The sequence below is a fragment of the Myotis daubentonii genome, chromosome 5 (genome assembly GCF_963259705.1).
Source record: "Myotis daubentonii chromosome 5, mMyoDau2.1, whole genome shotgun sequence".
Classification (NCBI taxonomy): Eukaryota; Metazoa; Chordata; class Mammalia; order Chiroptera; family Vespertilionidae; genus Myotis; species Myotis daubentonii.
This window is the reverse complement of record NC_081844.1, coordinates 31,304,098-31,331,890: the sequence shown is the minus strand read 5'-3', so window position 1 is coordinate 31,331,890 and position 27,793 is coordinate 31,304,098. Positions and strand designations below refer to the sequence as shown.

The window sequence follows — 27,793 nt, the reverse complement described above, 5'->3', positions numbered from 1 at the left end:
TCCTGGGGGAGGGGATGTCATAGCCAAGATCTGAAGAGTGAGCAGAGGTGAGAGGGGGAGAACGATCCAGTTGGGGGTGACATGGGGCACAGAAAGAGCGCTCCTGGCAGAGGGAACAGCAAGTGCAAAGGCTGGGAGGAGAGGAAGAGAGTAGCTCATTCCAGAAACTGAACTAGGGCCAGTGATGATAGGGAAGAACGTGGGTGTCTTCCCACTAGATCCCGCTGGCCAACGGGCAGCCCCGCTGCCAACCTGCCTCCTCCCTCAGCTCGTCCCCGGCCCCCTGGGGCTGCGGCCCGCTCAGCTGATCGGGTGTCAGAGCCGAGTGCACAGTGTTGCTGGTGCTCGCGGGTGGCCCCGCAGGGAGCCGGTAACCGGAGCCAGCAGTGAACACAGTGGCCTGGTGCTGGAGTCGCTGGGACTGCAGGAGGTAGGAGAGGAAGGAGAGAAGGGAGGCCTGGGATGGGGGCCCCGTTAGGACCTCAGGTTCCTGGCCCCTGGGCCCTAGCATGTGGGAGAAAGGAGGGGCCGGAATATATCCCAGCCACACCGAGGGACTACCCAGGCACCTTGACAGACACGCACTTGTGGGTGCATGCGCCTCCCACTTCTCAGCCTCCGTCCGTCTAGTCTCGGGTATGTACCCTCCTTTCCTGCTGCTTAGTGTCCTGTCTGGCCTTCAGGCCCTGCTTTTATATCATCGCCTCTTCCGGGAAGCGGCTCCCTAGATGCGGGCACTTCCCCCTCCCCCAAGCCCACAGATTCCCACCTGCTCAAGCAACCTGTGGACTCCGCTCTGTGGGTGTCTCATTACACTCTTCTCTGGGTGTGATTGAGTCCTTCAGACAGGGGTAAAGAAAAGGATGGGGTGGGTGGTGAGCAAAAGGGGTACATTGAGTGAATGGAATAAATTGCAGAGGTGAATGAACGGATGGGCACTAGATGGATGAGTGGGTGAATGGATTTATAGAAGGGTGGATGGATGGTTAGATGGTAAGTTGATAAGTCAGTGTAGGGTGGATGGACGATGGATGAATGAGTAGATGGGTGGGTGGGTTTTGGATGTTTAGGTGAGTGCATACATGGGTGGGTGGGTAGATGGGTGCGTGGGTGATGGATGGGTAGATGGATAGGGGGTGGGTGATGGATGGAGAATGAAGCATGGTTGGAAGGTGCTTGAAGGACCACGAGAAGATGAGTTGGGCGGGTGAGTTGGTGGGGGGATATACAAGTCCTGAGGTAGGAAGATGGATGCACAGGTGGATGGGGAGATGGATTTAAGCATGGATTGGCGGGGGGGTGGGGGTGGGGTGAAAGACACACCTTCACAGAAATCTCAGACATAGGAAGGGGTCCCGAGCCCCACATCTAGCAAAACATCCCCTCGAGGCATACCTGTCTGACCTGCCTATTCCTGCACATGCATGGAACACAGAACAGGCCAAGGTGCACAGGCATGCATGCACACACATGCCTCCTGCTTGTGTGAGCATATGCATGCACATAACCATCGACCCAGACCTCCACCCCCTGTGGGTGACTTTCCTCCATGCCTTCAGTTGTGTGGAAGCCAGGCTGGTAAAAGGGGATTTCGCTGCGAAGATGTTCTCTCTGACTCTCCAAGAAACATGCCTCTGTGCTAAGAGCCTCCGCTCTGGGCCTGGCCCCCAAAGAGCCCCTAACTATTCAGAATTCTATGATAGAATTAGCCCAGACACTGAGCTCATGGAGCCAGGGCTGGGTTAGAAGAGACCCAGGCAGGGCTGAAGGAACCAAATTTGGTGAGTTAGAGCTCTGCCTACTCGTGAGAGGCAAAACTGATCAATCAGAACATGGGATTTTGAATCTGGGCTGCATCGGATGAATAGGAGTTCACCAGAGACGGAATAAAGAAAGGAACATTTTAGGTAGAAATAACTGCACAGTCAAAAGCTTGGAGACCAGAAAAAACCTGATCTTCTTGGGCTGCAGGAAATAGTGGCAAAGTGCATTTTGGAGCCCCTACTGTTTGCTGACCCAATGCTACAGGCCTCACTGAAAACTAACCATGAGTTGGTCAAGAGGGGATGTCTTCCTTAATTTAAGGGTGAGAGATGTGAAACTTGGGGCAAATGCCCAGCTGAAGGACTCACGGCAGTTAGGAGATGGGGCATGTCTGTGTCCTGCTCAAGGGGCCAGGGTGGCGCAGGAAGGAGGAAGTGGTCCTTCTGAGGAGGGGAAGGCTGCTGACCCTCCTGCTCACCAAGACTGATCCCCTTCCCCCGTCCTTTCCCAGGGGGCCTGGGTTGCGGAGAAGCCTTGTGTGCTGGCCATGAAGACTCTCCGGGCTCGATTTAAGAAGACAGAGGTAAGTCTGAGGCCACTGAGCTGCATGCTGTCCCCCACTCTCAGGTGGCTGTCCCCCAAGCCTGGCTGAAGATGCACTGGGCCTTTGGGCCGTTATCCTCTGCCCAGCAGATTCTTCTGGCCGCTTCCATAGGACCAGGGTCCTCCCTGTTCAAAACTCTTCCATAGTTCCTCACCTCCCACCGGCGCCAGTTTACCCCTTAATTTCCTCTCTACTGCCCCCTGCTGTCACGATGTCCTCACGGTCTCCTGCTCAAGCTTTCCAGCCACCACGCCTTTGCCTAAGCTGCTCCTCCACCTGGAATGCCCACTCCCAGAATTGTTGCCTCCCACACCCTTCCCATCCCTTCTGATTTGGCTCCAATAACACGTCTTCCAGGAGATCTCTGTTCTCCCCAGCTACAGTGACCACTTGATTTTCTGAGGACTCACTTTCTTGGGGACCTTGATCTCTTTTTTTGTTTTTAGTAGGCAAATTTTTTATAGTTTTCATACATCAGAGCAACTTCACAGTCAAGGAATTTAATTGAGGAAAAAATACAATTCAGCCCAGTCGGCGAGGTTCAATTGGTTAAGTGTCGTCCTGGGCATTGAAAGGTTGCCAGTTTGATTCCAGGTCAAGGCACATAGCTGGGTGGTGGGTTTGATGTCCGGGTCTCTCTCTCTCTCTCTCTCTCTCTCTCTCTCTCTCTCTCTCCTTTCCTCCCTCTCTCTCTCTCATTTTCTTCTCTCTAAGCATCTACTCAGATGAGGATTAAAATCAACAATGCTGTCATTATCTACATATTTTTACTGTCACATATTAGGTACTTTTTCAAATCACATTTAATTGTCAGTATTTTACATGATAAATTTTTTCCTTGGGGAAAAAATTTATTGAACTTATTGAGGTGACATTGGCTAATAAAATTATATAGGTTTTAGGTGTACAATTCTATAATTCCTCATTTGTATATTGTGTGTTCACCAGATCTCTTGCTTTTGACTATCTATTCAGCAAACATTTGCATCAGGCACTGTTTGGGCATAGAACAAACAGCAATGAATAGAGCAGACAGAAATCTCTGTCATCAGGCGCTAACAGCTGGGTGGGGAAGATGAACACGAAACAAGATAAATGAGTGGAAAGGCATATTTTGTGCCATTGAGACAAAGAAAGTAAGGAAAGGGGATTGGAGTGTAGGCCTCTAGGGAGACAGTCAATTGAAACTGAGCTGCAATTTTATTTTTATTTTGAAAATACTTTTTTTAGAGAGAGAGAAAGAGAGAGAGGAACATTGATTTGTTCCACTTGTTCATGCATGCATTGGTTGATTCTTATGTGTGCCCTGACCCATCGAATCTGCAACCTTGGCGTATCAGGACAATGCTCTAACCAACTCAGCTACCCGGCCGGGGCTAGGTTGCACCTTTAAACCCGTTGTCAGCAAAAGCCTTTCCAAGAAGCTGATATTAGAGCAAAGACCAGAAGGGAAAGAAGGAGGGACTTGTGTGTTTACCTGAGGGAACTGCATTTCAGGCAAAGGGAATAACCAGTGCAAAGGCCCTGAGGTGGGGTTCAGCTGGCTTCCCTTAAAGCTAGCTTTTTTTTCAATCCTCACCGGAGAATATTTTTCCATTAATTTTTTCCTCCCATTGATTTTTAGAGAGAGTGGAAGGGAGGGGGAGAGACAGAGAGAGAAAAACATCGATTGGTTGCCTCCTGCATGCACCCCAACCAGGGCCGGGGATCGAGCCTGCAGTGGAGGTACGTGTCCTTGACCAGAATCAAACCGAGGACCCTTCAGTCCTCAGGCTGACGCTCTATCCAGTGAGCCAAACCAGCCAGGGCTTGAAACTATATCTTGGACTGTGTACCTCCAGAGGGAAATGCTGCTTCTTCAGTCATCCCCACCCCCTCCTGCCCCCCAGTTCCTGCCAATGTGGGGGCCAGCCCAGGGCGTAGATTAAGAGACCTCAGTGAGGATTTGCATGTAGAGTCAGAGTGCCCCTTTGTGCTGACCTTGGTCAGGCGTGACTTAGCACTTACAGCACGAAGAAACCAGGCCCAGAGAGGTTACCTCCCCTCTGCCAGTCACAGAGCACACAAAGCCAAGTGGTAGCATGAGGTTCAAACACACATGTGCCTGACTTTCCACCAAGTGATAGGGCCTTCTATCGGCAGGCATAGCTCAGAGCAATCAGAGAGGCTGCCTGGAGGAGGCAGCGCTGGAGAGGAACCTGGAAGAAGGATGGGGACCAGCATGGGCAAAGGTTTAGAGCAGTGGTTCTCAATCTTGGCTGCACATTTAGAATCACCTGGGAATCTTTTTAAAATCCTGATTTCTGGGCCTCATCCTCCGGAAATTATTTCTTTGTTATGGGGGTGGGGCCACAATATTAGTAACAAAGAAATAATTTCTGGAGGATGAGGCCCAGAAATCAGGATTTAAAAAAGATTCCCAGGTGATTCTAATGTGCAGCCAAGGTTGAGAACCACTGGTAAAGGCTAGACCGGGCCTGGTTGATTTAGGGACATACGGGATTATAACAGCGGTTCTCAACCTGTGGGTCGCGACCCCTTTGGCGGTCGAACGACCCTTTCACAGGGGTCTCCTAAGACCATCCTGCATATCAGATATTTACATTACGATTCATAACAGTAGCAACATTACAGTTATGAAGTAGCAACGAAAATAATTTTATGGTTGGGTCACAGCATGAGGAACTGTATTTAAAGGGCCAGAAGGTTGAGAACCACTGGATTATAAGCAGGCTCCTCTGGCTGGAGCAGAGAACATAAGGGGGTGCTGAGGGCAGAGAGGGCCCAGCCAGAGGAGTCCTTGAAAGCCAGAAAACGGAGGCAGGGCCGCAATCCTGGTTTCCAAGTCAGGTGGCTCTGGGTTAGAATCCTGCCCTGGACAAGCTGGGTGATTTTGGATTTGTTGCCACCCATTCTGTGGGTTCCCTCAGTTTTTTCAGCTTATTTTGTTTTATTTATTGATTTTAACATTGCTTTTCATTTTTAATTAATTTTAATTTTATTATTCATTTTTAATTGAGTATTATTGAATTCATTTTATTTTATTTGTATTCAGATGCTATAAATATCTTACCATGTATTTTTTCTGATGTTAGTGCATTTAATTCTCTTAATGAAATGGTAGCTTTCACTATCCCCATTTTATATATGAGGCATGGAGGCCCAGAAAGGTTTAGGAATTTGCCCAAGGTCACACAGCTTGGAACTGAGGCACCAGACTTCCTTCTCCCAGGCTGTGTTGCTGTGAACATGATCTTGGCTTTTTTTGGGGGGGGGGGGGGCGGGGGGCAAGTGCATTGATTGAAAAGAAGAGAGAGAGAGAGAAATAGAGAGAAAATAATAAATGACTCATTAACCTACAAAACATGACATAAGCTCAGTTTCATGTACTGCGGAATGACCCTAAATTTTTACCTCCAGTTTGGAATCGATTCCTAACTTGAATTTTTCACATTAGAATTTCTGAGAAGTTGTCGCCAGTAGTTAAACCAAACAAATAACTTTAATTTCAAAAGCAGACTTATTTTGAAATAAAGTCTTTCAAAAAGTTTTGTGCAACCAAATAAAAAAGACTCCTAATTCAGGGCATGGGTGTGTTTTGATAGGTGTGTGGCACAAAGTCAAGGGGGAGAGAACGGGGACGGGAGGGTGTTAAAATGTCCAATTGGGTAGGGGGGTCTCTGGGTGTCTGGGGGGTGGGAATAGTGTTTGCTCTGAGCAGGGAGGCGCCGGGGTTGGGCTGGGGGAACTGGAGCTGTAGCAGCAGCTGGGAGGCCTGGGGGAGTAGCTTGTCCTCCATTCCCCCCCCCCCCCCAACACACACACCAGGCATCTGCCATCTCTCCTTCCGCCCCGGCTCCAGTTTCTCAGCAGGCAGCAGGAGTCAGGTTCAGCCTTTGTTCAGCTCCCCGAGGGAAGAAAGCAAACACCCGTGACTGCAGAGATCCCACCTCAAGTCTCTGCGGACCTTTATTCCTCTCTTCTCAGCACACACGGTCCAGCCCTCACACCTTTGCTCCAGTCCTTCTCTGCTGCCTCCCGCTCCATTCTGCTCCCTCTAATACCAGCCTTTTCTTCAGGGCCCCAGCAGGTGGCAATACTTGAGCTGGGCCTTGCCCAGCCCTCTCTGCGCCTCGGTGTTCCCATCCATCAAATAGGAGTTAACTGGGCCTGGTCTCCCACCGACCTGCTGCCCTTATTTCAGGTTTTGGAAAATCCCACAAGAAAGAAGATTGGGGTGTTAGAGATTCATAGACTCCCAATGCCTTAATGCAGGGGTCCTCAAACTACGGCCCGTGGGCCACATGCAAATACAAATATTGTATTTGTTCCCGTTTTGTTTTTTTACTTCAAAATAAGAAGTGCATAGGAATTTGTTCATAGTTTTTTTTTTAAACTATAGTCCGGCCCTCCAACGGTCTGAGGGACAGTGAACTGGCCCCCTGTTTAAAAAGTTTGAGGACCCCTGCCTTAATGCTTCCTGGAAAACCAATCTCTCTCTTTCTTTCTCTCATATTTATTCAACAAACATTTATTAAGCACGTACTGTGTGTCAGGCCCTGTTTAGGTTCTTATGTGGTTTAATGCTCTGTTCTCACTATCCTGAAATTATTATTTAAACATAGTCATCTTTTTCTTAAAAAAAAAAATATATATATATATGTTTTTTACTGATTTCAGGAGGAAGGGAGAGATAGAAACATCAATGATGAGAGAGAATCATTGATTGGCTGCCTCCTGTACACCCCCTAATGGGGATTGAGCCCATAACCCGGCCTGTGCCCTTGACTAGAATTGAACCTGGGACCTTTCAGTCTGTAGGCCGACGCTGTATCCACCGAGCCAAACCAGCTGGGGCTATTTTTTTCTCTTTATTTTATTTTTCCCTCCATCACCATTTATCCCTCTTATATCGTCCTCCACCTCCACCCACCCCTTACCTTGAAATTCTTTTTTCTAAATATATTTTTATTGATTTCAGAGAAGGGAGAGGGAGAGAGATAGAAACATCCATGATGAGAGAGAATCATTGACCAGCTGCCTCCTGCACACCCCCTACTGGGGACTGAGCTGGCAACCTGGGCATGTGCCCTGACTGATTGAACCTCCTGTTCATAGGTCAATGCTCAACCACTGAGCTACACAGGCCGGGCTTATCTTGAAATTTTTTTTTTAATATTTATTTTTTTTTTTTTATTGATTTTTTACAGAGAGGAAGGGAGAGAGACAGAAAGTTAGAAACATCAATGAGAGAGAAACATCGATCAGCTGCCTCCTGCACGTCTCCCACTGGGGATGTGCCCGCAACCCAGGCACATGCCCCCGACCGGAATCGAACCTGGGACCCCCCAGTCCGCAAGCCGACGCTCCATCCACTGAGCCAAACCGGTTTCGGCTTATCTTGAAATTTTTTGTTGTTATTGTTAATCCTCACCCGAGGATATTTTTTCTGTTGATTTTAAGAGAGTGGAAAGGAGGAGAGAGGTAGAGAGAAACATCGATATGAGAGAAACATTGATTGGCTCCTTCCCACACGAACCCCAACTAGTGCCAGGGACCAAGCCTCAACCAAGGTATGTGCCCCTGACCAGGAAATCAAACCTGAGACCCTTCGGTCTGTGGACTGATGCTCTAACCACTAAACAAACCGGCTAGGCTTACCTTGAAATTCGTAATAATATTTTCCCTTGGCACTGGGCCCTGCAAAATCTGTCACCAGTACCTGCTAGGGATACAGCAGTAACCAAGATGGACCAACATCCCTGGGAATGACTTTCTAGGGGAGAGGCCAAGAAGAAACAGAATGGAAGAAGAAAAAAGAAAAAGAAACCATGTTTTCAGAAAGGTACACAGTATGACATCAGATGGTGACAAGAGCAATGAAGGAGAAATACACCCTACGAAAGGGCTAGAGAGTGACAGGGTGGTCAGAGCAGGCTGTCTGAAGGAGTGGCTTCCAGTGCAGACAGTGGTACAGGAATCAGCCACGTGGGCCAGAGGGGCGGGTGGCGCCTGGAAAGGAGGCTGGGCCAGGGGAAATAACGTAGGGGGAGATGCGCTCAGGCACCTGACAAGGGGCGGGGTGTTTAGAACAGGGGTGGGCACATTTTTCCTGTTCAGGGCCAGACAGTAAATATTTTTGGCTTCTTGGGCCCTCCGGCCTCAATTCTGCCATTGCAGCTTGGGGGCAGCCATGGCCGTCTTTAATGGATGGGTGTGGCTCTGTCCCAATAAAACTTTATTTATGGACCCTGAAATGTAAATTTCACACAATTTTCACGTGTCACGAAATATTATTCTTTTTCTTTCCCCCCAATCATTTATAAGTGTAAAATCCATTCTGAGCCCTTGAGCCTGACAGACCAGGCCGGGGTGGGGTTTGGCTGAGGATCATCACTGTGTGCAGATCCTGCCACAGGACTCCCTGGGCCTGTGAGCAGTCTGCATTTTATGCAAGTGAGATTGCTGGATTGCATGTAACATTATTATATTTAAAATCGTTTTTCTTTAAATATTTTTTAAAAATAGAAATAATTTTAAAAAGACACCTTGGGGGGTGGGAGGGGAAGACCGTGAGAGGCTTTGGAGCAGGAGAGAGAAAGAGGAGATCTGATGAAGGCTTTAGGAAGCTGGTAGACAAGGAAAGGGGATCGGGATAAAAGCTGGAAGTCCAAATAGAACCTTGGTGATGGGGCTGGACCACCAGCGGGAAGGGGTGGACTTGAACATAGTTGACATCCGTGGGGTTGGCTGGTGGCCTGGGTGTGCAGTGAGAGAGGGGTCAGATGATGCCAAAACTTGGCTTGGGCCCCCAGGGGGACGGCATGCCCCTGGCTCACCGTGGGGGCCTTCCAGGAGGAAACCTGAGGCCTGAGCCAGGAGATCCATTTCAGGCTCTTCTCTGGACAAGCCAGCCCCTTGGAGTTAGAGCCAAAGGCTGTGTCTTCTCTGTCTTTCAGACTAAGCACCGCTCTGTCCTCCACCCCCAGGACTCAGCATTAGCATGCACACAGGCCCAGCCACACCTTTTTTGATGAGTGCCCCACATTTATGGCACATGTACTATCTGTCGTGCACTGTGCTGAGTGCCTCGCATATAGTATCTCATGTGGTCCTCCAATAACCCTCTGCAGTAGCTACTGTTTATTCTGGAACCCATTCCCCAGATGAGGAAAGTAAAGTCCAAAGCAGGTAAGTGTCTTAGTGGAGTCACATGGTACATGTGGCGGTGCAGGAAGTGAGGCCCTGGGTTCAAATTCAGGTTGATCAAGCTGCTGATCCCCACTGGGGGTTGAGTGAGTGAATGAGTCAGTGAATGAATGACGGGTGAGTGAATGCATGAATTGATGAGTGAGCTGGGCTGTCAGGGCGGCAGTGGGAGGCTCTGTCTGTCCAGGGCTCAGGCCAAGAGTCTCCTGCCAGCCCCGGCCAGCTTGAAGGAGGTGGAGAGCACACAGGAGGCAGTTCCTGGGGGAGACAGTGGGCAGCTGCAGGGAAGAGGGAGCCGAGCCCCTTGGCTACATCTCCTCAGGGCGATCAGGTCAGGTCACCCCTCCCCGCCCACCCCACCCCTCCCAGCCCCCCCCCCGCCCAGCCCAGCCCCCTCCCTGCCCCGCCCCCCCGCCCCCCCCCCCCACATTGAGAGAGAGGACACCAGGAGGAGGGCAAGCAAGCGGGTAAGGCGGGGAGGAAGGGGCGGTGCTGGGTTTGGCCCCCCCACTGGGCCAGATCCCGGAGCTCTGGCCGTGCCTGCCCCTCCCTCCGGCCCCTCTGGCTGAGGGCGAGGGTGCCATGAAGCAGCTGTGTCTGTGCGCCGCCACCTCCTCTGCGGTAGGCCGGGGGCGGGGCCTGGAGCCAGGGACTCGGGTCCTAACTCTCCCCCCTGCCCGCCCCTCCCCACCCCCTGACCATGGGGGCCTGATCACACAGGGGCCTAGACCCCCCACCCCCAGACCCGGGGAGGATGAGCTGGGAGGGGGCAGAGGTGGGGGATGGATGAGGCTTTTGGGAAGACAGATGGGGACTTTGAGGACAGATAGGAACACAGGATAATTGAGAGGGCATTTGAAGGGACAGTTTCAGAGAACATTTTCAGATGGGTTCATTTGGGGAGATAATTTGGATGCTATTTTGGGGGACCATTTTTGGGAAAAGATTGACATTTGAGGAACAATTTCAGAGGACATTTGAGAGATTTTGTAGAGGATATTTTTGGGACAGATGATGGGGTCATTTGGGGGGACAGTTTTGGAAAACACGTCAGGAACTTTGGGGAGACATTTTGGAATGCATTTCAGGCTATGGTTTTGGGGAACAGATCTTGGAGGACATTTGGGTGACAATTGTGGTATTTCAGGGGTAGTGCTAGAAGGATAAATGGCAAAGGATGGTTATGAGGGACATTTAAAGGGACATTTTAGGGGTTCCGATGGGAGGACTTCTGAGGGTAGTTTGGAAAGATGTGTGGATCAGTTTGACAGCGTGATGTTGGGAAGATGGCTGTTCACTAAGGGACAGACTGGGGTCCGGGCATGGGGGGCAGTTTGGGGAAAGACGCTGGGGGCTTATCTGGGATGGCTTAGTGGGGGGCGCTGGCACCGCGTATTGGATGAACCGTCGGGGCGATGGGCCTAGGGACAGGTGCTGGGAGGCACAGGCTTGGAGGACCCTGTCTCAGACTCCCACCGAGACCACCTCCCCCCACAGCTGCGGCTCAGCCCCACCGACCTTGGCTCCTGCCCGCCCTGTGGTCCCTGTCCCATCCCGAAGCCGGCAGCCCGGGTCAGACGCCAGGCAAGTGCCCAGGGGCGGGTGGTGAGAGCCCAGAGCCCCTGCCAGGGGGAGGGGGGAGGGGGAGGGGGCGGTGGCTGCCCAGCCCCATCATCCCCTGGGTGTGCCCCACAGAGCCAGGACTGGGGCAAAAGTGATGAGCGGCTGCTGCAGGCCGTGGAGAGCAATGATGCCGCCCGGGTGGCCTCCCTCATCGTGCGCAAGGGTCTGGTGCCCACGAAGCTGGACCCTGAGGGCAAGTCCGCGTGAGTGCCCATGCCCGGGGCGGGGGTATGATGGCTGAGGGGTGGCCACCCTGCTGCTTACCCCTCACCTCTGACCTCCAGATTCCACCTGGCAGCTATGAGGGGTGCAGCCAGCTGTCTGGAGGTGATGCTGGCACACGGCGCCAACGTCATGAGCACAGACGGGGCAGGTACTGCGCACCAGGCCCCAGGGGAGGGAGGAGGAACTCAGACCAGGTGCTCCGCTTGGGGGTCCAGCCCGGCCCTGCCTCATGTCCTTAGTGTCTTGCTGAAAAGGGGGGAGGGGTTCCCTTTAGTGTCCACAGGGAGTCACGGGGGCATGCCAGGCTACCGGTGCCCAAGGACAGGGACCATGGCTATCATCAAGCAAGGTGAGTTAACTTGTAGAGGAGGAGTAGCTGGGACTCAGGTAGTGGTTGAATCAGAGGAAGTAGTTGGGACAGAGGAGCATATGAGCTTGAGATGTAGCTGAGGGCATGAGAATAATAACTAAATTTGGAGGGAGTATCTGAGTGTGTGGAGTATCTGGGGTTTATAGGTAGCTGGAGCTCTGGGAATAGCTGGAACAAAAGGAAATTCTGAGTTTATGACTTAACTAGGGACCTGAGGGGAAAACTGAGATATACTTCACAGCCAAAAGGAGTAGTTGGGGCTCAGGGAGTAACTAGGCATGGAGCATAGTCATGTCTGAAGCTTCCAGCAACAGGCATTGTGCCAGGATGTGTAGAGTAACTGCGGATTTGTAGAGTATCATGGCAGGGACATAGCTGGCACATGTGATAGCAAGGGTAGATGGATTAGGTGGGACATACAGAACAACTGTGGATTCTGAGGGGCATAGATGGTGCTTCACTGTAGCTGAGCATGTAGAGTGGCTAGGGATATGGGAAGTAGCTGGGGCAGTAGGGCTTGAGGAGTGGGTGGGTGTGGAGTGTAACTAAGATGAGATTGTCTGGGACATAGACTAGTTAAGGCTTGGAGAGTCTGACCACAGGGAGTAGCATGGTTTTGAGAAATACCTGGGTTTGGGGACTTGGTAGATACAGGGAAACTGAGTCATCACAAATACTTGACCCAGTTTGGGGAGCAGTCAGAGCTTCTTGAGTATCTGGAGCCCTAGTAAATCCTCTCTTCCTTTCAGGTTACAATGCCCTCCACCTGGCTGCCAAGTATGGGCAGCCACAGTGTTTGAAGCAACTGCTCCAGGTCATTTCCTTTCTTATCTCAGATACTCCCTGAATGCCCAGATACTCCCATGCCCTGATTATTCCTGAGTTACAGCAATTCCCTGAACCCCCATATATTCCCTGAATCCTAGATATTCCTTGGCCTCTTTTACTCCTGAGCTACTCCTTCGATAACTGGATATTCCCCGAGTGTCAAGATACTTCCTACAAGATACATTCCCAATATCAGATATTTCCTGAGCCCCAGTTTCTCCCAAACCTTAGGTACTTTCTTGGCCACCAGTACTCTTAGAGCTCCCATCCACTCCCCAAACCCCCAGCTGCGTCTGAGATCCTAGCTATTCCCTTTTTCTCACAAATTTTTATAATAAAGAGTTACTCAGAGGCCCATGAGACAGGCTCCACCGAGCAGGTAACTGGGAGGGGAGAAGGGGGTGAAGCAAGGAGAGTGAAATAGCAGAGCCAAGGAGGGGCAGTTCCTATAGAAACCAGAAACAACGAGGATTGGCTCCTCAAGTGACCTGTTCCCCCCTCACCAGGCATCCTGCGTGGTGGACATTGTGGACAGCAGTGGGTGGACGGCCTTGCATCATGCAGGTGGGTGCAGCCCAGCTTGGCCTGCTAGGCGTGGGGGTAATTCTACCCAGTTCCCTGGGGAGCTGCCTGCCTTCTCTTTCTTCCTTCCTGAGCACCTACTGTGTGTCAGCACTGGGTCTTAGCAACTCTTTGAGCCGTGGTGACCCCATTGGACAGACAAGGGGACTGAGGTTCACCCGCAAATAGTTGGGAGGACCCAAGCCATCTGACCCCAAAGCACAGCCTCCTGCATGCCAGTCCTGACGGGGGATGACCAGAGTGTGATTTCCTTGGAGGAACGCTTAGGGGGTCTCAGGAAGGCCGAAGGCCCAGGCAGCCTTTTAACTCATCAAATCCAAAATGTCCGTCACAGAATAAATTTGCGTCTGCTTTAGAGTTTACTTTCTAGGTCCCTGTAGTTGGAGTATGCTGCCACCTAGCGGCGGCCATGCCTTTGGTCACACTATGGAAGCTCGTTGGTTTTTTTCATTCAGTAAATATTGCTAGAGAACCTGCTATGCACCAGGTTCTGTCCTAAGCATTAGGATTATAGCAGCAAACAAAATCCTTACTCCCTTGGGCACACAGCAGGTATCACAGCATGTTGACTTGTCCAGAGACACCTCCCAGCAGAAAGCCCGCCCTCCCTTCCCTTTTTGAGGCTCCGGACAGCCATACCTTCGACAGCCATACCTTCGACAGCCATACCTTCCTCCACGTCAGCCTTACCAGCTTCCACCTTAAGACCTTGCCCATGCGGTATCCGCTGCCTCCCCCTTTCACCTTCAAAACTCACAGCTCAGGCCCTCGCTGGCGTGACTCAGTGGATAGAGTGTCGGCCTGTGGACTGAAGGGTTCTGGGTTCAATTCCGGTCAAGGACACATGCCTGGGTTGCAGGTTCGATCCCCAGTGGGAGTGTGTGTGTGTGGAGGGGGGGAGGGGCGTGCAGGAGGCAGCCGGTCAGTGATTCTTTCTCATCATTGATGTTTCTCTCTCTCTCCCTCTCCCTTCTTCTCTGAAATCAATAAAGATATATTTTTAAAATTAAAAAAAAACCCTCACAACTCAGATTAAACCTCAAGAAGCCTGCCACACCTCAGCTGAGACCCGATCCCTCTGGTAAACAGTAACACTCTCTGTACAGAGGGTTTGGCACCTAGTCGGTGCACAATCAATGCTAGGTGAATCAAAGAGGACAAAGACATGAAAATCAGCCCCGAGTTCTACCTTCAGGGAGAGCCACAATGGAAGGTAGAGAGAGCTTGGGACCGGGAGCTAGCAGACCTGGGTCCTAATCGTGGCTCTGCCTCCGACCCCCCTGAATGACCATGGACCTGGTTGGGCCTCAGTTTCCTCAACTGTAAAATGGGATTCATACCTTGGTTACTGACCTTTCGGGGGAGGTGGGAATTCCTCATGAAATAAAGATAATCACACCCAGACAAAAGGCTCCCAGGAGATGTCTAAGCTTTGCCCTAACTACCCCCCATCCTCTTCTCTCTCTCCAGCGGCTGGTGGCTGCATCTCTTGCTCAGAAATGCTCTGCTCCTTCAAGGCACATCTGAATCCCCGGGATCGGGTGAGCCTCTGGGATCTTTAGGGGAAAGATACTGTGCTTGACTCATGCTGCCACCAAGTGGTAGCTTCGCAGGCAGGCAGGCAGCCTTTGAAAAGTGTGGGAACGTTTCAGGTGACGCTCAGGGGCAGTTACACAGGGGCTCCCCCACCTCCCAGGGCCAGCCTCTGACGTCTCATTCCTCCCCTAACTCCCACCAGTTGGGTACAACGCCCCTCATCATAGCAGCTCAGATGTGTCACACCGACCTGTGCCGCCTCCTCCTGCAGCAGGGGGCTGCCGTCAACGACCAGGACCTGCAGGGCAGGTGAGCCTCCCTCCTCTTAAGGTGTCTGGTTGGGGGGATCTTGGTGGCATGCTCCTTCAACCCAGGCTGGCGTTGAAGGCGGGGAGGGTTTGAGGATGTCCTTACCCTCTCAGTAGCCCCTTCTCCTGGTAGGACAGCCCTCATGCTGGCCTGTGAGGGGGCTAACCCTGAGACCGTGGAGGTGCTGCTGCAGGGCGGGGCCCAGCCAGGCATCACCGACGCACTGGGCCAGGACGCTGCTCACTATGGCACCCTGGCAGGGGACAAACTTATCCTGCACCTCCTGCAGGAGGCGGCCCAGCGCCCCTCACCACCCAGCGGTATGCAAGCCCCGCCTGTAAGCAATTTCGGGCACCCCCCTTCTAGGCAGTTTCTTGCTACCGCTCTCTCTTCCTCCTATGAATAGTTTTAAGGTATCCCTGTGTGCTGCATTATAGGAGGTTTCTTGGCTTCCCTGATCCTAATCAGGACAGTTTCAAGGAGCACCAGAGCTTTTAGAATAGTCTAGGGGTCCACCCTGCTTTCCTGGGTCATCTATATTCTTGGGTCTTCGCCTTTTCTAAGAATTGGTGTCCCACTTGCTCCATCCTGGAGATGCCACTGTCCTCTCTTTTTGAGAGTTTCAAGGCCCCTCAGCGTTCTGCCAGCGTGGTTGGTTCCCAACTTAAAAGTTCTGGTGCTTGGGCAATCAGGAGCTCCCCCTCCTCGGCACAAGTCCCCTGGGTTCACTAATGCCCTTCCGAGGGTGGGGGGCGGAGTCCGGGAACACCCAGCCTGACCCTGCTTTTCTTTCTCCCCGCCCTCCTAGAGGAAGACTCGGGGGAGGCATCGTCTCAGGTACGGTCTCTAAGCACTGACCGAGCCCCCCTCCCTGTGCTCACTGCCTCCCTCACCCTAAGCTCTGTGGGGAGAGAAGGACGAGGTGGGCCCCTGCCCCGGGGTTCTGACTCAGGAGGACCTGTCAGGACCCTTGCCACCAAGTGACAGCATCACCCGCAGCGTAATGCCCAGAACTGGCTGAGGCCCAGAACTGGCTGAGGCGTTGTGGGGATGAGGTCAGATCCTGGGGCTGGGGGGGTGGGGAGGACAGCGAGGTTGGTGAGGGCTGATGCAGTCAGGGAAGGAGCAGGTCTTCCCTTCCCCTCTCCCGGGTTGCAGCACCTCAGCTCCAGGGAAGGATCGCTTGGAGACAGTTGGTCCAGGTGGGCCAAGTCCTGAGGCACGGAGCTGAGCAGAAAGTAGAGCGAAAGATCTGGAACTCTCGGGGAACATGGTCTCATCCCCTTTGATGCTGGATAAGTGAGGACCAGACAGGCAGGGTCACACGGGATGTGAGGGCAGAGTTCAGTGGGCTGACTTACCTGGTGGGAGGCTAGCAGGTCTCCCATGTGCACCTCCTCCCTCCCACCAGAACTCTGTGTCCAGCCATGAGAAGCGGGGGGCTCCCAAGAAGCGGAAGGCACCTCAGCCTCCCACCAGCACCCCGATGCCGGTGAGAGATGCCCTGGCCGTGGAGAAGAAGGGGGCCCTCAGGGGTGGGAGTGGGGGGAGGAAGCTCCTGCCCAAATACAGGACGGGACAGCCCTTGAGCCTCAAGCAAAAGTGAGGGGTCCTGGGTTCGGGGGAACAGGATGATCGAGATGCCTATGAGGAGATTGTGCGGCTGCGACAGGAGAAGGGCCGCCTGCTTCAGAAGATCCGGGGCTTGGAGCAGCACAAGGAACGGAGGAAGCAGGAGGTAAGGAGGAACACAGGCCTGGGGCTGAGCCTGGGGTGGGGTGCAATTCTGAGGGGAAGAATGCTCCTACCTCCCCAGCCTTACCTCCTCCCCCTCTCCCCCTGATCACTCTGCTCTAGCCTCCTGGGCCTCCTCACTGCTCCTCCAACTCACCAGGCACAATCCTGCCTCAGGGCCTTTGCATGTGCTGTGCCCTTTGCTTACAACACCCCTCTCAGATCTCTCCAGCCTCCCTCCTTTCCCTCTTTCAGGTTTTTGCTCAAAGATCCTTTCCCTGCCCACCTTATTTAAAACTAGAGGCCCGGTGCATGAAATTCATGCGGGGGAGGGGGGCGTCCCTCAGCCTGGAGCCTGCACCCTCTCCAATGTGGGACCCCTTGGGGGATGTCCGACTGCCTCTCGCAATCTGGGACCGCTGGCTCCTAACCGCTCGCCTGCCTGCCTGCCTGCCTGCCTGATCGCCCCTAACCACCTCTGCCTGTCTGCCTGATTGCCCTTAACTGCTCCCCTACCGGCCTGATCACCCCTAACTGCTCCCCTGCTGACTTGATTGCCCCTAACCGCCTCTGCCTCACCCCACACCCAGGACCCAGGATTCCCTCCTCTGGCCGGTCGCAGGCACCTGGGACCTGGGCTTCCCTCCCCCTGGCCAGCTGCAGGCACCCAGGACCCGGGGCGGCTTCGCCCGGGCCAGTCACAGCCGCTGGGGACCATGGGCGGGCAGCTTTGCCCAGGCCGCAGCCACAGGCGCCCAGGACCGCGGGGACCATGGGGTGTGCAGCTTGTCCTCTCCCAGGCCACAGCCTGGCTGGTCCCCATTCCTCTCTCGAGAGCTCATTTGTGCCTGACTGGTCCCCATTCCTCTCTCGAGAGCTCATTTGTGCCTGACTGGTCCCCATTCCTCTCTCCCCAGTGTTGAGTGTCTGAGCAGTTAGGCATGATGGTGTGAGGGCGTGAGGGCATGATGACCATTTGCATATTAGCTCTGTATTATATAGGATTGTAACACTCTTCTGTTGCTTCTCAGTTCACTTTACTTTAAAAAATATATATATATTATTATTATTTTAATATATTTTTTTAGAGAGAGAGGAGGGAGGGGGAGAGAGAAAGAGCAATCAGCTGCTTCCTGCACGCCCTCCTACTGGGGAAGGAGCTTGAAACCCTGGCATGTGCTCTGTTCTGGAATCGAACCAGAAACCTTTTGGTGCACGGGACAATACCCAACAACCTGAGCCACACCAGCCAGGGCCCTTTATTTTTATGTAAAGCACTTACTGTTATTGGACATACTATATGTTTTATTCATGTTTACCCATTCGATGGTAAGCTCACGAAGGAAGGCATAGGTAATGGTGCCTGGCTCACAGTAGATGCTTGATAAATATTTAGAGGATGGACAGATATTGAATTGGTGAGTGAATGGGTGAGTGAATGAGTGAGTGAATTAGTGGCCAAAAATGGGGTCTGGCACAAAGAAGGCACTCAGTAAGTACTTAGTAATGAGTGAGCGGGTAGAGCAGTGCTGGGTGTGCAGTAGATGCACAGCAGATGTCTGTGGTTGGGACAGAGGGCTACTAGCAGGAGGTGGGCCAGGAATGCCCCCAGCCCAGATCCAAGTCCTGTCCCCACTTGTTTCATAAGCTGCCAGAGGCGGAGGCCAGCTCCCTGCACAGCCTGGAGAGACAGGTAGGTGGAAGGTCGGGGGAGAGCCGGCCACCCAGCTGCCCAGTGTTTCTTCCTGGAGACCCGCTGAGCCGCCACCACCTTCCTCCAGGTGCAAGAGCTACAGCAGCTGCTGGCAGAGAAGCAGGAGGAGAAGGAGAGTCTGGGACGGGAGGTGGAGAGTTTGCAGAGCCGCCTGTCCCTGCTGGAGGTAGGCGGGGTGGAGAGTGTGGGCAGGGCCTCTCAATCAGTTGCATGGCAACCACACTAATATACAGTCTCACACACATGCAAACACACACACAACAAACATACAAACACAATCACATACAGCTAACACACACATAAAAGACACTTCCCAAAACACACAATCACACACACTCACATACACAAGAGATGGACAGCCACGCTCATATACATGTGATATAACAGGCAAACAGACAACAAACAAATCCATGAAAGCACAATCACACACACATCACAAATATGTGCATACAGCAAACACTTCTCATTTAATCATATACGCAGATGACACCCCCCAAATACATATAAACACACATTTCTCAAAATACATGATTACACAAACATTCATATACACATTCAGAATGCAACCACACACACACAACAGACTAAAACACAGGTGCAGAATCACACCGTCACAGGAACTCACACAGGTGAGGCAAGGGCCACTGCACACAGGGCACACACACACACATGCACACATGTGCTCACTGCAGACCCACAACCTCACACCCTTGCCAGGATGGACCCACTGTCCCCCTCCCAGTCCCAGGTGTCCAGGCTGCACATACAACCCCAGTCATTGGGGTTATGGTCACACACTTGGGCAGTGATTGGGCCATTTGCTAATTTTCCTGGGAGGCCAGCATCGTCCCGGGCACACAGTAGGCACTCTATACTTGTGGGCCAAACACAGCCAGTTTGATGCTTGTGGGGTCAAATAAATCCATGAACATTTCTTTTTTTTTTTCTTTTTTTAAAATATATTTTATTGATTTTTTACAGAAAGGAAGGGAGAGAGATAGAGAGTTAGAAACATCGATGAGAGAGAAACATCGATTAGCTGCCTCTTGCACATCTCCTACTGGGGATGTGCCCGCAACCCAGGTACATGCCCTTGACCGGAATCGAACCTGGGACCCTTCAGTCCGCAGGCCGACGCTCTATCCACTGAGCCAAACCGGTTTCGGCCCCATGAACATTTCTGTCCACTCTAGATTCCTGGGGGTTCCTTGGGGTGGGAGGGCAGGACCCCAAGACAGACATTGGGCCCCTTTCAGAATGAGCGGGAGAACACCAGCTATGACGTGGCCACGCTGCAGGATGAGGAGGGTGAGCTGCCCGACTTTCCAGGTGAGCCCCTGCTTGTCCTTCCCCCGTGCACCCCACCACCTGGTCCCTGGGGTCCCAGGAGACAGAGCTTCTGCCCACAGGCATGGAGTTTGAAGCTGAAAGGAAGGTTGGCCCTCAGTTGTTATTTATTTCACATGCCCCGGGGGCCCCCAAGCACCCCAGCTTCCATCCCCTGCGGTTTGGGACCCCCGGGTCTGACTCTGTTTCGCTGCCAGGGGCCGAGACGTTGCTCTCCAAGCAGTTAAGCCCGTCAGCCCAGGAGCTCTTGGCCTCATTGCGGGAACAGGTGGCCACGCTCACCAGACAGAACCAGGAGCTGATGGAGAAGGTTCAGGTGGGGAAACCAAGGCCTGGTAGAGGGGCTCTGGGCCGGGGACAGATCTGAGGGGGTTGGGATGGGCACGTGGCTGAGTCCATGGGCAGGGAAGGTGGCAAGACTGCCGTGTGCCCCCACGGCCACTTCAGCTGCCACTGGTTCCCTCTCACCCCCACTCCCACCTCCAGATCCTGGAGAACTTTGAGAAGGATGAAATGGAGGCAAATGGATCAGCCGAGGTCGTCCCTCTGGCCCTCTATGACTCGCTCCGGGCTGAGTTGGACCAGCTGCGCAGGCAGCATGCTGAGGCTGTGAGGGTGCTGGAGCAGCAGGAAGTACAGGGGACCCCCAGAGAAGAGAAGGGAGCCCCTGGGGAGCACAAGGACACAGGAGCCAAGACCACCCAAAATGGCCCAACGGAAATGGAGATTGATGGCATCGTGGCTTCAGAAACAAAAGTGAATGGAGCTGAGGCCACAGATGATGAGGCTGCAGAAGCTGGAACCACTGAAGCCAGGACTTTGGAAGCAGCATCCACAGGGACCGAGGTCATGGAAACTAAACCCACGGACAGTCAGGCCACGGAAACAGAGGGCGCGGGAGCCGAGGCTTTGGAAACAAAGGCCACAGGGGCTGAGGCCACAGAAACGAACGCTCTAGGAGGAGGAGGAAACCTGGAAACACAGGCCACGGGAGCAGAGGCCACAAATATGAAAGCAGAGGAACCAGAAATGAAGGCCAATGGAGTGAGTGAAGTGGAAGGAGAGCTCAGAGGCACAGAGACCACAAATGTGGAGGCCACGGGAGTGGAGGCCACCACCCCTAGCGTCCCCACTGGCCCCGTCCTACACCCTGGTGCTGCCGAGGCCTCGGAAAAGCTGCAAACCGAACTGGAGACTAGGATTCGTGGCTTGGAGGAGGCCCTGTGGCAGCGGGAGCGGGAGGCAGCCACCGAGCTGGAGGCAGCCCGTGGCAAGTGGGAGGCCACGGAGGCTGAGGCCGACCGGCCGGCGGAGCGGGGTGGTGAGGCTGTTGGTGGTGGCAGTGGTGACATGGTCCAACTGCGGGCAGCCCTGGAGCAGGCCCGGGAGGACCTCCGAGACCGGGACTCTCGCCTCCGGGAGCTGGAGGCCACCTTGGCCTGGCTGGACGAGGCCCGAGCGGCCAGGCTGCTGGCCGAGGAGGAGGCTCGGGGCCTGCGGGCAGAGCTGGCCCAGCGGGAGGAGGTGAGGCTGGAGCAAATCCGGGAGCTGGAGGTGCTACGGGAGCAGCTGGCCACTTCCACGGCCACTGAGGAGCAACAGCGGGCAGCTGCCGCCGAGCTGAGCCAAGCGCGGGAAGCCGCAGAGGCCCGGGCTGCTGAGCTGGCCGAGGCCTGCGAGGAGGCTCGGCGGGGCCTGGCAGAGCTGCGCGAGGCCTCCGAGGTGCTCCGCCAGTCCGCAGTGCCAGCCTCGGAGCACCACCGGCTGCAGGAGGAGGCCCTTGAGCTGCGGGGCCGGGCGGCCAGCCTGGAGCAGGAGGTGGTGGCCACGGGCAAGGAGGCTGCCCGGCTGCGGGCAGAGCTAGAGCGGGAGCGAGTGGGCAGTGTGTCCCGCTTGGAGCACGAGCGCATAGTGGGCGCACTCCAGGCCGACGTGGCCCGGCTGCAGGGGCAGCTGGAGGAACTGGGACGCCGCCACGAAAAGACCAGTGCTGAGGTCTTCCAGGTGAGCATGGCCGAGCCCCTCCCAGGCACACCCAGCAGCCATCTGTTTTGACCCTGCAGCCAAAGGATGTTTCAATCCCATAGATTTCAATCCTATAGACACTAGAACCTGCCAGTGTTTCTGGGTCAACCTTTGACCCTGTGGCTATTCTGACCTCCTGGATGTTTCAACTTGCCTTTTCTTCTTCCTTTTTTTTCTCTCTCTCTCTTCTTTTGTTTTGTTTCTGTTTTCTTCTTTAAATCCTTTTGGCTATTTCGACCCTATCTTTTTTTCCTAATAGTTACCACTTTTTGCAATCTTTTTATAAAACCTGCTTCTATCCTGAAGTCATGGAGAAATTCTCCTGTGTTTTCTGCCAGCATCTTTATTGTTTTTGTTTCACAATCCTGTTTATGCTTTGGCTCTAATTGTGTGTATGGTGTGAGGTGGGGATCAATGTTTACTCATAGTTTTTGCAAGCAGTGAGTTGGAGGTTTTACCCTGATGTTTTTACCAAACGTCCATTTTCTCTGCTGGTCAGAATGACCCTATGTTGTTTTTTTTCTCCAACTGGCTCTTTTGAGATTGTCATTTTATCTTATGGTCATTTTGATGCTTTAACCCCTTCTGGAGGAGGAACTCGTGCACAGGGATTTTTAATCTAATTTGTAATCCAGTAGATTTTTATGCTGAGTTTTTTGTTTGTTTGTTATTCATTTTGTCCCTGATGGTGGACTCCATCTTTTTTCTTAAATTAAACAAAACTAGGAACTGTTTTAACAAATATGTAAATGAGAAGCTACATTCATTACTTGTCAGGAAAGCATTTTCCTCTCTGAGCTTCTGTTAACGCACCCGTATAACGGAGATAATTATTCCTAGTCCTCATATGGAAATTAAGTGGTTTAATTTATGTTAGCTACTTAGGACAGTGATGGTACAAGCAATCTGTAAATGACAGGCAGAATTATTCTTTCTCCAAGAACAACCTCTTTTTTTAAAAAAATATTTTTTTATTTATTTCAGTGAGGAAGGGAGAGGGAGAGATAGATAGAAACATCAATGATGAGAACCATTGATCGGCTGCCTCTTGCATGCCCCCTACTGGGGATCAAGCCTGCAACCTGGCATGTGCCCTTGACTAGAATCAAACCTGGGGCCCTTCATCCACAAGCCGATGCTCTATCCACTGAGCCAAACCGGCCAGGGCGATCACCCTCTTTTTAAATTTATTTTCCCCATTTATTGCTTTTCAGAGAGAGAGGAAGGGAAAGGGATAGAGAGATAGAAACATTGATGAGAGAAAAACATCATTGATCAGCTGCCTCCTGCACGGCCCCTTCTGGGGATTGAGTCTGCAACCCGGGCATGTGCCCTGACCAGGAATTCAACCAGTGACCTCTTGGTTCATGGGACAATGCTCAACCGCTGAGCCACATCAGCCAGAAGAAATCCCTCTTTTAAACCAGTTAAACCCTTGGTCACAGTCCAACCTAAGTATAACCATCTTTATGGATGTCTTTGCAATTTTACCTTCCTTGTGATCACTTCTTTTTTGGGTAAACTTTACAAGTCTGATTTGATTTATCAATCGGTTTAGGATTTATTTAAATAGTTAATGTGTACCAATCTATACTAATTGAAACATCTAGTTATTATTCACTTTTCCCTGGAGCTGTTATTTCTATAAAGGTCAGTGTTTTCTCTAGGATCGATTTTTGCAAATCTCACATTGCTCTGATCTTGATATTTTTGTGAAAATGCAGTCATCAACTTTTGAACATCTGTTTGCTTTTCATCCAAATTCTTCTAGTTTTCTTTCATTTTGTAAGAAATCTACAAACCTTCAACCACTAGCAGAGAAAAGAACATTAGTGGTAATAATACCACCAACTCGAATATAGCACTTATGTGTGCCAGACACGGTTCTAATTGTATTCCATGCACTGGCTCATTTTATGCTCACAACCACCCTATGAAGTGGGGAGCTGTTATTATTTTCATTTCACATATGAGGAATCTGAGGCACAGAGAGGTTAAGTCCCTTGTCTAAGGCCACACAGCTAGCAGATCAGAGGTCTTTGGCAGGGTCAGAATGTTTATCATGCCCTGTGGAGTTGGGACTTCCCTGAATCAAACTCCTCAAGGTCAAAATGGGCTTGAAGGTCCTCAGGACAAAATAGAGGGTCAGAGGAAGTCTGGGGTTCAGGCATTTTTGGGGTCCAAGTGTCCTCAGGGTCACACGTGGGCTTGGGCCGCAGGTGCAGCGTGAGGCCCTATTCATGAAGAGCGAACGGCACGCAGCTGAGGCCCAGCTGGCCACGGCAGAGCAGCAGCTGCGAGGGCTGCGCACGGAGGCTGAGAAGGCCCGCCAGGCCCAGAGCCGCGCCCAGGAGGCCCTGGACAGGGCCAGAGAGAAGGACAAGAAGGTGGGTCTCCTTTTCCTGTGCTTCGTTGGAGGTCCCCACCCAGCAGAGATTGGGGGGCATCTAAGAATGTCCCCCTGAAAGGGTTCTGGGAAATGAGCCCATTTTCCAGAGAGGAGACTGAGATAGAGAAGGAAGGGGACAACTCGGACACACAGGCTACAGATTACTAATTACTTCCACAGTAACATTTATTAGCTGCTTATTGCATGTCAGGCGCTGTGCTGTGCATTCAATATGGATCAATGCATTTATTTTTTAATATATTTTATTAGTTTTTTACAGAGAGGTAGGGAAAGGGATAGAGAGTTAGAAGCATCGATGAGAGAGAAACCTCGATCAGCTGCCTCCTGCACATCTCCTACTGGGGATGTGCCGGCAGCCAAGGTACATGCCCTTGACCGGAATCGAACCTGGGACCTTTCAGTTCACAGGCTGATGCTCTATCCACTGAGCAAACCGGTCAGGGCTATTTTTTTAAAAATATATTTTATTGTTTTTTTACAGAGAGGAAGGGAGAGGGATAGAGAGTTAGCAATCTCGATGAGAGAGAAACTTCGATCAGCTGCCTCCTGCACACCTCCCACTGGGGATGTGCCCGCAACCAAGGTACATGCCCTTGACTGGAATCGAACCTGGGACCCCTGGGTCTGCAGGCCGACGCTCTATCCACTGAGCCAAACCAGTTAGGGCTGGATCAATGCATTTAATCCTCGCATTAAGTTCCAATAAGATCGCTGTTTTTATTGTCCCATTTGAGGAAACTGAGGCACAGAGAGATGAAGCCACTTGGCCACAGTCACACAGCTGTGCAGTGGTTCTTCCAGGGCTCAACCCCAAGTTCCCAAGTTCTTTTCTTAAATAGTAAGAATGATAACAGGGCCTCTGGTTATTACTGAGCTGTTTTCACACACCGTCACTTTTAATCTCACAACCCTAAGAGCCAGAAAGCGTTTTTATCTTCATCTTCCAGATGAGTAAACTGAGGTGCTGAGATACAAAGTGAATGACTCAAAATTACACAGCATGTCACTGGACAGTGAATGTGACCCTCAGAGCCCCAAGGGCTTTAGTGCAAAGAGTCACCCAGATAGGACTTGCTGTGTGACCTTGGATAAGTCCCTTGACCTCTCTGAGCCTAGTTTTCACATCTGTAAAATGAAGATAAAGCTGTAGTAGGGATTATGCTTTATTTGTATCAGAGTTTCTCTTTCTCAGCACTAGTGGCATTAAGGGGCAGGTCACTCTTTGTGGGGGGCTGTCTTGGGCACTGTGGGTTGTTGAGCAGCAGCCCTGGCCCCACCCACTTGATGCCAGGAGCACCCCAGACATTCTCATTGCAGGAGAAGCCATAGGTGTCCTCTGGGGGCAGCATGGCCTCTGATGAGAACCTCTATCCGTAGGAATAATGATGAAGTTTAGCATTATTGAGTGCCTGCTCTTTGCCCAGCAGTTTACACTTACTCACTGTTCAGAATCAGTGAACTGGTGGGAACCATGATTCTCTTTGCAGATGAGGAAACTGGGCTCAGAGGGGTTGAGTCGTCTTCCCAAGATCTCCTTAGAGAAAGGGATAGAGAGGGACCCAACCCCGGGCTGTCTGACAGCCACACCGGCTTCCCTCCCTGTTCCACCAGCCTTCCCTTTCCAGACTCCAGGAGGGGTGTGGCAGGGTCCGCAAACATTTACTGTAACGGACCCGAGAGGCAGTGTTTTGGGCTCAGGAGAAGCCATAGGTGACATGAATACGAATGGGCGTGGCCATGCACCAATTCAATTTTATGTATGAACACGGAAGTGTGAATTTTACCTAATTTTCACGTGTTGGAAAATAGCATTCTCTTTTTTACTTTTAATCCAGCCATTTAAAACGATGACAACCATTCTTGCTGAAACCGGTTTGGCTCAGTGGATGGAGCGTCGGCCTGCGGACTGAGGGGTCCCAGGTTCGATTCCGGTCAAGGGCATGTACCTGGGTTGCAGGCACATCGCCAGTGGGTGATGTGCAGGAGGCAGCTGATCGATGTTTCTCTCTCATCGATGTTTCTAACTCTCTCTCTCCCTTCCTCTCTGTAAAAATGAATAAAATAAAATTTAAAAAATTAAAAAAAATAAAACGATGACAACCATTCTTAGCCTGAGGGCCAGTTTGCTAGCCTCTAGAGCAGTGGTTCTCAACCTTCTGGCCCTTTAAATACAGCTCCTCATGTGGTGACCCAACCATAAAAGTATTTTCGTTGCTACTTCATAACTGTAATGTTGCTACTGTTATGAATTGTAATGTAAATATCTGATATGCAGGATGGTCTTAGGCGACCCCTGTGAAAGGGTCATTCGACCTCCAAAGGGGTCGCGACCCACAGGTTGAGAACCGCTGCTCTAGAGCCTAGGATGTGACCTTCCCTCGCAAGCCTCTGTCCCACCTCTCTCACCCCTGCTGCCCAGCCCTGAGCTCCGGGTCACCAGGGTGACCCCCCCACCACCACCCCAGATCACAGAGCTCTCCAAGGAGGTCTTCAGTCTTAAGGAGGCGCTGAAGGACCAGCCAGCAGTCCCGGGCAGCTCCGAGGTGGAGGCCCTCCGCGGCCAGGTGGAGGCACTGCAGGGGCAGCTGGAGGTGAGAGCCGCACCGGGCCGCAGAGACCCCGGAGAGGGCTGGGGCACGCAGGCGCCTGGGGCACACGTGCCAGGCATGGGAGGACCCCAGGAGAGGGCTGGGGGCACGCAGGTGCCTGGGGCACACGTGCCAGGCATGGGAGGACCCCAGGAGAGGGCTGGGGGCACGCAGGCGCCTGGGGCACACGTGCCAGGCATGGGAGGACCTCAGGAGAGGGCTGGGGGCACGCAGGCGCCTGGGGTACACGTGCCAGGCACGGGAGGGAAACATTGCAGCATTTTGTCAACTGGCACCGTCTCACTGGTCCATGCCATCGACATAGGGGCTGAGGGTCCGCAGGGGGCACTGTGGCACCTTGGGGTGTCTTGCTTTGCTGAGCGCCCATGCCCACATCCACAGGACGCTGCCAGGGAGCACAGCGCAGTGGTGGCCTTGTACCGGAGCCACCTCCTCCACGCCATCCAGGTGAGCCAGCCCTGGCGCTGCCATCCCCCGGCTGCTCTCTGGCCCCCGTTGCCCCGTCTGTACCGTGGCAGGCGCCCAGGCTCCCCTCTGTCCCCCCGCAGGGCCAGATGGATGAAGATGTGCAGCGGATTCTGAGCCAGATCCTGCAGATGCAGAGGCTCCAGGCTCAGGGACGCTAAGCCCCGGCACGCGGACCCTGCTTGCTGGGACCTGCACGGAGCGAGCTGGGCCCACGCACTGGCCTCCGGACGTGGGGATCGGCCTGGCTCCGGCCCGACTGTCCCTGGGTGTCCATTTCTCAGGCCCTGGCCATGCCTTCCCTCCCCCAAATCAGGGAATCTGAGTTCCCTGGCTCATGCCCTGTTGCCAGACACCAGCCCAGGAATAAAGCTCACTGAGCAGAGGACATGTGTGGCCTGATTGCTGGGGAGGGGGGGCCCCGATCAGGGTGAGGAGA

The 27,793-nt window shown here is 52.6% G+C and overlaps 1 protein-coding gene across 1 annotated transcript; it reads left to right on the top strand.

Annotated features, from left to right (window-relative positions):
• Positions 1-27,739, top strand: ANKRD24 (ankyrin repeat domain 24). Its single transcript, XM_059697148.1, has 22 exons — positions 1-430; positions 2,276-2,347; positions 11,075-11,161; positions 11,273-11,403; positions 11,485-11,573; positions 12,545-12,609; positions 13,130-13,187; positions 14,676-14,746; positions 14,944-15,050; positions 15,183-15,370; positions 15,859-15,887; positions 16,462-16,542; positions 16,681-16,788; positions 18,433-18,477; positions 18,566-18,664; positions 19,755-19,827; positions 20,043-20,161; positions 20,332-21,849; positions 24,090-24,257; positions 26,746-26,871; positions 27,271-27,336; positions 27,438-27,739. Exons 1-22 carry the CDS (start codon positions 185-187, stop codon positions 27,513-27,515), a joined length of 3,624 nt encoding a protein of 1,207 aa, XP_059553131.1. The 5' UTR covers positions 1-184; the 3' UTR covers positions 27,516-27,739.
• Positions 27,740-27,793: the final 54 nt, after the last annotated feature.

Coding starts and splice junctions, on each gene's coding strand:
- ANKRD24 (XM_059697148.1), top strand. CDS start 185: ATGATAGGGAAGAACGTGGGTGTCTTCCCACTAGATCCCGCTGGCCAA. Junction 11,404..11,484: donor GACCCTGAGGGCAAGTCCGC/GTGAGTGCCCAT, acceptor TCTGACCTCCAG/ATTCCACCTGGCAGCTATGA. Junction 27,337..27,437: donor ACCTCCTCCACGCCATCCAG/GTGAGCCAGCCC, acceptor GTCCCCCCGCAG/GGCCAGATGGATGAAGATGT.